The 8,682-nt window shown below is 38.4% G+C and overlaps 2 protein-coding genes and 1 non-coding gene across 3 annotated transcripts in view; 2 read left to right on the forward strand and 1 right to left on the reverse strand.

Moving 5' to 3' along the window:
* Positions 1 to 948: 948 nt before the first annotated feature.
* On the reverse strand, positions 949 to 6,986 carry LOC101307421. The gene is made up of 13 exons (XM_004305134.1): positions 6,741 to 6,986; positions 6,013 to 6,130; positions 5,866 to 5,924; positions 5,238 to 5,302; positions 5,049 to 5,142; positions 4,894 to 4,974; positions 4,633 to 4,741; positions 3,745 to 3,817; positions 3,302 to 3,663; positions 2,857 to 3,215; positions 2,387 to 2,681; positions 1,941 to 2,011; positions 949 to 1,384 (listed from the first exon to the last, which is right to left on the reverse strand). Exons 1-13 carry the CDS (start codon positions 6,984 to 6,986, stop codon positions 1,148 to 1,150), a joined length of 2,169 nt encoding a protein of 722 aa, XP_004305182.1. The 3' UTR covers positions 949 to 1,147.
* Positions 6,987 to 8,214: 1,228 nt separating this feature from the next.
* On the forward strand, positions 8,215 to 8,288 carry TRNAV-CAC. The gene has a single exon. It is a non-coding gene; the product is annotated as a tRNA-Val (tRNA).
* A 21-nt stretch (positions 8,289 to 8,309) lies between these two features.
* LOC101307223 (PRA1 family protein A1-like) overlaps positions 8,310 to 8,682 on the forward strand; it is a 2,872-nt gene continuing 2,499 nt past the window's right edge. Inside the window, exon 1 of the mRNA XM_004302653.1 lies at positions 8,310 to 8,656. Coding sequence (XP_004302701.1) covers positions 8,499 to 8,656 — 158 coding nt within the window. The 5' untranslated portion in view covers positions 8,310 to 8,498. The remainder of the gene's footprint in view (positions 8,657 to 8,682) is intronic.

Below are 8,682 nucleotides of genomic sequence, written 5' to 3' on the forward strand. Positions count from 1 at the left end.
GGATCAGGGCTAATGCCATTAGTTTTGGGCTTGGGCTGATGTCTTAAATTGTATAAAAATTACTGGAAGTGGGTTTTTTGTGTTTTTAAATTTGGTCATATGCTACTATGTAATTTACTCTTCTTCTTTTATTTTCTACAGTCTAGCCTTTCAATTCAAGTGCCGTTCTTATTTTTCATGATGGTTACCGATCCTTGAAAAAAAAAAAAATCAATCAAATTTAAGATCATATCATATTATCAAATAACATAAAAACGAATCGTTGATTAATGATACGATTGTTCTTTCAAACTTAATTAGAGGATATCAAACTTGCGATATAATGTTAGGTACGTAATAGTCGAGAGGTTGCTTAGAGGACCAACATACCTTAGTTTTGAAAAGCATGTTAATTGGCAAGGAAGAAAATGACATTACGTAATGATACTAGGTAGGAATTTTTGTGGTTTGGTCAATGTAATACTAACATGAATGTGTTTCACCATTATTGTTAATTGGAATATAGGTGAAGTGGAGAAGGGAGACTTCACTTTCAACAAGGATCCTGCCAATACCATTAGATATGGGTTTATATTGACTGGTAGCAACTACTGCACCCAAAAATTAATGGAATTGTCCTATCAAGTCCAGATACCATCCCATTTTCACATTTCTAGTCTGATCTTGTTTTCTTCGGGTCTTTCATCTTTGGAGGGAGAAAGACGTAATCTAGAGGAATATGAACAGCAATTTCAATGTGGTGAAAATGGAAAGAATGACAACCTCTACATGAAAACGAGACCTCTTATGTCATGTTATACATTTACAGTACGAATCAAACAATGCTGAGGGCCAGCCCTAGGCCTGGAGTCTCAGATTTTAAAACTCATAAGAAATAATCAAAATAATAGGAAAAAAACAGCGACATTCATCTCAAAATACGCACTTCTTCAAGCATTTTGAAACCTTGGCAACAGATGCACATTTCATCATTCTTTTAATGACAGAAATGGAATTACTACATCAACTATTTTGATACAAGTATCACCACCTCTCCACACTCCTCCAATCAAAGAATACCTGTACAAACAAATTATTATATACAATGTACAGTCAAGCAGTCAAAGAAAGTCATCAACCAACTCTACGCTTAAATTTTTTTACATTCCTAAGGAGGGCATTGTTCCTCGCATTTCAAAAGAGCCATCCGCTGCGACCTTGAATAACCTTGCCTATTGTTGAGTATACCAATGTATGTTCGAAGTCTGTACCGGTCAGAACTGGTCAGGGAGAATGGTGGGTTGAGTATGAGGGATGGTGCTTCCACTAGAAGGAATACCAAGAGACGCACAGCTTTTGAATAAAATACTGCTGCACTATCCATGTCACCCATAAGCTCATCTACCTGCCACACAATATATGATTATAATATGGAAAACAAAGACAACCAATTTCATAGGGTAATTTGCGTAATTTATAAAGATATAGGCGTAATTTGCCCCAAACTCCCCTTTGGAAGTATTTTTAAGTTTATGTTGCTCTGTTGTTATAATCATCTTGGGTTTCTAATCAGCTTACACATTAGACTCTATTAACAGACCCATCTAGCTTTTATTACTGCACTCTACGTTGCATACACATCTAAGGTTATGAATTTCAATGACCAAGCTGATTCTCTACTATTTGAACGTGGAGAAAAGGAAAAGTAGTCGGAAAGAAAAGAATCATTGCATCAAAGTGTCATTGGCTTAAAAAGAAAAAGGAATTTCAGACACATGGCAATGAGTGTATCAACTGGTAACCCAAACTCGCAGAATTTTAGCCCAAAATTTTAAGATGTCAAAAAGAATAAAGATCATGTTTTTCCTGTAAGTTTAATCTGTGTAAAATTTGAAGAATTCAAGTAATGCCAACCATGTATGCAATTTGAGGAAAATGAGACGAGGGATTAAGATACTCACACCCCCGTGTCTCCCGAAAACTAGAGCAGATTGAAATATTGTCTCCATTGCATCCGGCATCTCCGTATGTCCTGCAACCATGAGAAAGAAAACAGGCAAGTTTGTTATCAGTTGTAAAACCATGAGTGCCCCCGCTTCTCAACATACTTGGGACAGACTATCAAAATATGTATATGTTTGCATGTCAATTAAAGTCCAAAAATCAGTTGACCATATTTCATGAGACATGTATGCATTATGCATGCACAAGAAAAGAATGACTCTCAACTGTTTCCCGAAGGAAGAACCATTAGAACTAGCTCAGTTAGAAAGTCACTAATCTCCAGATTATAACTATGCAAAAGTAGCAAAACAATGCTTGATCTTAAGGGGGCCAACCATTAAGAGCCAATGCCACATGAAAAAGAAGAAACACCCGAGAAAACATGTGAAAATTAAATCCATACCAGGATCAATGGCCTTTGCTAGATCTTCTGCATGCTCAACCTCCCGGAGAAATTCCCTCTCAATCTGTGCAGAAAGATCTTCCGGCCCTTGAGAGTTGACAGCTTCAAGGCATTCCTCAGCATCAGGACTACCCTGCTTCTTGCTCGTGCTCCTCCTAATTCTTGTAATTTCTTGGCTTGGACTTCCTTCCATTGCCGAGGCAGCTTGTGTGTGGCATATGTGAAGTGCTTGCTTCCAAATAGCAAGAATTACTAGCTGAATTGAGAATGCTTCTAGTTGCTTGCCCGCCTCAATCTTTAAAAAAAATAAAAAATCAAAACAGAGAATGTCATGATTGAAGACACAGGCAATATAAACAAAAACAAAGCAGTGAAAATACTGTCTGTGTATGGCATTTCTAACTACTCTACTCATTTAAGAAAGGAAAGCGTAAAACAGTTCAGTGCACAGGAAGAAACACATGATTTACCTTTTCATGAACTAATTCAGTAATAGCAGACACACACTGCTGCAGCGAATTAAGCCTTGTCATGCAGTGTGATGATGGTTGCTCCAAAGCATCAGCCATATCAGTTGATCCTAGCGATGTCCCTGGAGCAGAACTCTGACTATCCAAGCTTCCTATGACACACGTGTTATTACTAGCTGCACCAATGATTGGCATTGGGGCACTTGTCGAGGTGGTTAGAGATTCTTGCGGGAGACTCTCAAATTTGTATGATGAGTGGCTTGGCTTTGAAGCACTTGCTGAAGTAGATGACACATCAACTGGGGGTCCCAAGACAAGTACATAATCTTGATCAATCAATTCCATTGAATCCCCAAGTGCTGATGAAAACAAAATAATGAATACTTTCCGACATGTTTAAATGCAACCATATACAGAAATGACGAGGAACATAAGAGAAGTCTACCTCTTGAACGAGCATTCACTGCTTTTTGGTCCACGGATCCTAGATGGTTATATAGATTTCTATCTAATGGTTTATGGTTGTCAAATCTAAGAGTAGAATGTTCTTTACGTGTTGCACTGCCATATCTGAAAGATGTGCTTGGTGATGCTTCTCGTCTATCAGCTTTCGTATCAAGAGAAAATCCATAAGTGGACTTCATCGAGGGCCTCCTCCTTGAATAAGAAGGGCTCCCCTCAGGACCACTAGAATCGTCATCCAACAGGAAAGGCATACAATCCTCCTGAGAACTTTCTTCCATGTTCCTCATGGCACCGGTATCAGACATAGGAAATCCGTCTCCCATCCTTGAACCCCTCCTATTCCTGCGTCACAGAGGATCCTCTTTAAACGTGTGAAATATATCAAGTCACAACCAGAAAGACAAAATTCCGTGCTTCACTTACCTTGATGCATTCTCTAGGGCCTTCTGAGCAAGATATGGGTGATTAAAGAATTCTTCAAATGTTAATCGTTCCACTGTAAATACAATGTCAAAGAAAAGAGTCATTACTATCAAGTCAAAATTCGTTAATGAATTCTAGGAGCTCAGTAATATTCATTTATTCATCAACATCAATTTTGATTTGCTAAACATATGTGGTTAGCCACATCAATTCCCATGATTCTTTATATCATATACTGTATTCCCTATTGTAAATATTGGATGCTTTTCCACAACTTCATCCAGTATTAGTTTGGTCTTCCTCTAGAACCGTCCAATTAACCTGAACTTATTTGTCAGTGGTGTATCTAGTGGTTCATTAAATATCAATACTATCTCAACATGATTGCTTGTCCTGCCCTTAATACGTCTTGCCACCAGTTTTTGCCTGCTACAAACATTTTAAATTCCTCTTTTCACTCAATCAAATCATTGGTCTCAACATACAAGAAACAAAAGGGAAATCTTCCCAGCCATCCTATGTTATTCATTCCAAATTTGTATTGTCGAGTAAATGGAGGTGCTTTAGCTTATAATTAAGACCAGTCAAATTAGATGAAACTACACAAGCACAACTATGAGTACATGCATCCATCCAGATCATGCATTATGAAGATGAAGAAGGATTGCTCATCCCAACAACGTCAAAACAAAAAAGGCTCATAGGGTAGCAAAAATTCTATCATATATGACTTGTTTCCATCTCTCTCACTCCACTGAGAAATCTGGAACTCTGGGAGTATAAAAAAATGAAAGAAATTCAAGCATGAAGCATTTTGATCCATTTTATTTCTTTCCCTAGGCATGTTTAACACATGAAAACTCAAGTTTACCATGCAGACTGAAGTACCTGGATTGCGGCGTAACAATTTTTGACATAAATCCTTGCACTCTGAACTCAAATTGTTGCTATCTGAAGGAAACTGCAACTCAGTTGATTTAACAATGTTCTGAAGCAACTGCCAACACAAGAGAAAAATAAGGAAAAGTTATAGCTTTGGTATATTACTACTTTGGCCCAAGCAGAGGATTAGAACTCATCCTAGGCCCACATTAAACGCTTCATGTTTGCCAGGGAAACATGAAAGGGGGAAATGTTTTGTAATCAAACCTGTATTTGATTGTTTCCTGTGAATGGGGTTTTACCGGTCACAAGCTGAAATAAAATTGCACCAACACTCCAGAGATCTGCCTGCGTATTCAGTTTAAAGTTAACAGAAATCATCTTATGCAAGTTGGCTATCAATTGAGAAGAGAAAATTTCACCTTTGCATCGTACTTTTGGAGTTGCATTATCTCCGGAGCCATGTAAAGTGGCGAACCACACAAAGTTTCAGCAAGGCCGCGAGGTTGCAGAGATCTGCCCACACAGAAAAAGAAAGGATAAGCGCTGTTTTAAAGAGATGAAACACAAGGTTGCTGAAATCAAAGGCAAAAGGATGTAGACCAAATTACCTTGCGAATCCAAAATCTGCAATCTTCAAAACGGAATTGTTGTCATTGGTGGACAGCAAGAGATTCTGTTCCAAGAATGATAAACATTACAAATGGAATGACATACCTACGAAACCTTTCTGCAGAGACAAGATTACTACATATCAAACAATATCCTATGGTATTTCTAGACATCAATTTATTTATACAGTACTGGATGTTGTACTAAGAAGCTAATCTCAGGCTAAAACAAAATTTGTTCTGGTGTCTACGCTAAAATTAGTGGGAATGTTTAAACCCTAATTTTACAATTAAGACCAGGTACATATTTAGCTCCTAACAAAAACAAGGTGGTATAGTTGTATGTAAGAGTATATATAGTGCTCACGTCTTACCTAGCCATGTAGCATGTTTTGTTAGCAAGTCATACACCAAAATAGTTAATCAGGTGGAATTTTCTGATTACGTGATCCATATTAAAGTCTGACAACATACCATGACAGACTATTTGGTAAGAGATGGCCAACTAACTTAACAGTAATCATTTTGTCAAACAATATACACACTAAGCTAAAGCACCATTGCAAATAAAAGTTCTACTCTCTTAATGGTTATAGAAGGATCAAAACTAATCAGATAATAAACAAACCTGTGGCTTTAGATCTCGATGTATAAGATTATTGTCGCGAAGCATTTGTAGACCTGCCACTGTAATTAACACAATCACTTTAACATCAGCACAATACATAAAAGAAAGAAAGACTTGAATAAGCAAATAGAAAAATTTGAGGCAAACCTAGCTGCTGCATGAAGTGCTTTGCAAGAGCTTCAGGCACTTTTCCATGGCGTTGAATGTACATAGAAAGATCACCTCCTCTACAATACTCCAGTACAAGATTTATCTTCCCAGGAACCTATATGAAGAGAATGTTAGACAACCTTACGAGGGGAAAGAAGTCACAGAAACAGCTTGAAAGATATCAACAACAGCTAATAGGACTTATCCTTCTTCAACCCAAAATAGAAACAATGGTCCTATTGGTCCTATTTGTCTTCCAATTGCCAATTTATCCTCTCCGATTCAGGAAACTCCTATCTCAAGACCACTGAGGCAGACATTCAACTTAGTTTCTATGTTTCTATCAAAGCAAAGTTAGCACTTAGTACCTGCCGTTTTGAGTCCAATACTCACATTTCTACCAAACCTAAAGCTGGAAAAGAACTCAAATTTTACATGCTTATAGAATGCCATAAGAAATGCAAACATTTGAATGAACCATCAATGCCTTATTTTCCGCTATTAAATACCGAAACTCCTTAACTTTTAACTGCCAGACTTTCCTGCTATCACCTTCAACAGCTCAACTAGCTCATACAGAGACTTTTCTTAAGTTTGAATTTTCCAAATTCCGCAACTAAAACTAACTACACATGTTTTCATTTCATTACTCTTTCCCTCCATAATTTCCAGCTCAACAACCTAAAACAATAATCAAAATTTAACAAAATTCAAATCCAACTAACCTCGATTATATCATGCAGGCGAATAATATTGGGATGGTTAATCTTCTTCAAGATGAAGATCTCCGACATTAAGCTCTCCTGCAACTTCTTGTTCAGCCGGCCCGTCGCAATCTCCTTGATCGCCACCTCCGTCCCATGGACGCGGTGCCGCGCGTGCCACACCACCGAGAACGAACCCGACCCGATTTGCCGGCCCACTATATAGTCCCCTACCACCCGTCCTCCCCTCCCGGACGCCTGAGCCATTTTCTCTTCTCAAACCCTAAGCTCCGAATAGCGAAATTGAAGCTCCGACACCTCGAATTTAGATCTCCGGTGGACTCTGGGTTGAATTTGATCAGAGAGAAAGAGAGAGGAAAAAATGGGAAGAGATTTTGATGGAAGGAATTTTGAGATTGTTTAATGGAGATGATTGTTAAGGAGAAAATGATTTAAGCTAATTTGTTTTCGTTGGTGCGATGATTAATCGCGATTAGGAGATAATAATTGAGATTAGTGGGCAGAGCGTCCAAGTACAGGGAGGGAATTAGAGAGGATTGAAAACGAAAGCGGAAGCGTGGAGCTACAAGGAGAGAGGGGATATTGTGTGGTTGGGTGCAGGGTGGACTGTGCATGTGGCGTGCACTGCAACTGGGGTGGCGTGGGGGGATTGGTCGGGGTTATTTCGTTTTGGTGAGGTAGGTGGTGAAGGGATGGACCAGGTCCAATAATGTCATGTACTTTGGAGGACGTCAGGCGATTATAGGTTGACAATTTTGGACGACGTAGATATTTTTGGGGTAAAAAAAAATTTCTTTGAATTACAGTAGTACTTGATTTACACCTTTGTATGGAGCAGTAGAAATTTTCATCTGCAGTAGAAATCTTATTATAATTTTATGACGAATTTTGAAGTTGAAAACTAAAGTAGTACAGCTCAAGAAATCGCAAGAGAATGCAAAAACTTTATGTTAATATCAAAATTACTCTTGTTTTATAAAATTGCAATACTTATAAAATCCATGTATGTGTTTTTAATGGCCGGACGAACCGTCATGTGTGGCACGCTTGCCTTACATAAGAATCTCTCAATTAGAATTATACTCTACAATAACGTACATAGTGTGGAATATGTATATACTAAATTTGATTTACAAGTCTTCTTGAAATTCAACTACAAGATAAAAAATAGATAATAACGAATTCAATTCATAGACACGTAAAAACTGAATACTTTGCCCGTTTGACTATATGAATTATGATCATTTAAAAACAAAGAAATTTATAGTAAATCTTAAAAATTGTTACTCACTGTAACATTTAGGTCATTGACATTACCGTCAATGGGGTGATAACCGTGATATTCCTAGACTCCTAGTAAGAGAGGAAGAACAAAATTCATACATAGCACGGCGTCCAGGAGTGTTGGTTCTTCCTGTTTCCTTACCATCGAATATATTAATAAATAAAATTAGATGAATTGCCCTAACAAGTTGTCTGGGTGGTGTAGTTGGTTATCACGTTAGTCTCACACACTAAAGGTCCCCAGTTCGAACCTGGGCTCAGACATTTATTTCTTTTTTTCTTTTTATGTCAGTGGACTAGAGAACCAAAACCAAAAGATCAGTACTTCTTTCCTTGGCGTCTCCGTGTCATTTAAACCAGATCACACACCACCATCCCTTCTTTCTCCGACGATTCTCTTTTCTAACGTTTCGCGCTCTCTCTCTACGAAACGACTGCGTTTTAGCAAAGCTAGGGTTCCGAACACCACCGAAAATGGATTGGGGCAACGTCACGGCGGAGGATCTGGTCGACGCCCTCCGCGAAGTTGACTGGTCGTCTCCGCCGCGCCCTTTCTCTGAATTCTTCTCCAGGTTCACCGTCCCCAGATCCTCCTCCAAATGGAACAGCCGCCTCAAATGCAATCTCTACTAGTACCTTCCTCATCTCTCTCTCTCTC

This window comes from Fragaria vesca, linkage group LG6, assembly GCF_000184155.1.
Source record: "Fragaria vesca subsp. vesca linkage group LG6, FraVesHawaii_1.0, whole genome shotgun sequence".
NCBI lineage: Eukaryota > Viridiplantae > Streptophyta > Magnoliopsida > Rosales > Rosaceae > Fragaria > Fragaria vesca.

Bases quoted from the DNA above. Each gene is read 5' to 3' on its own strand.
- LOC101307421 (XM_004305134.1), bottom strand. From the start codon at position 6,986: ATGGCTCAGGCGTCCGGGAGGGGAGGACGGGTGGTAGGGGACTATATA. The intron at 5,925-6,012 runs GTTTGCCTCAAA...TGTTAATTACAG, and splicing joins GCACTTCATGCAGCAGCTAG to TGGCAGGTCTACAAATGCTT. The intron at 1,385-1,940 runs GTGAGTATCTTA...ATTGTGTGGCAG, and splicing joins TTTTCGGGAGACACGGGGGT to GTAGATGAGCTTATGGGTGA.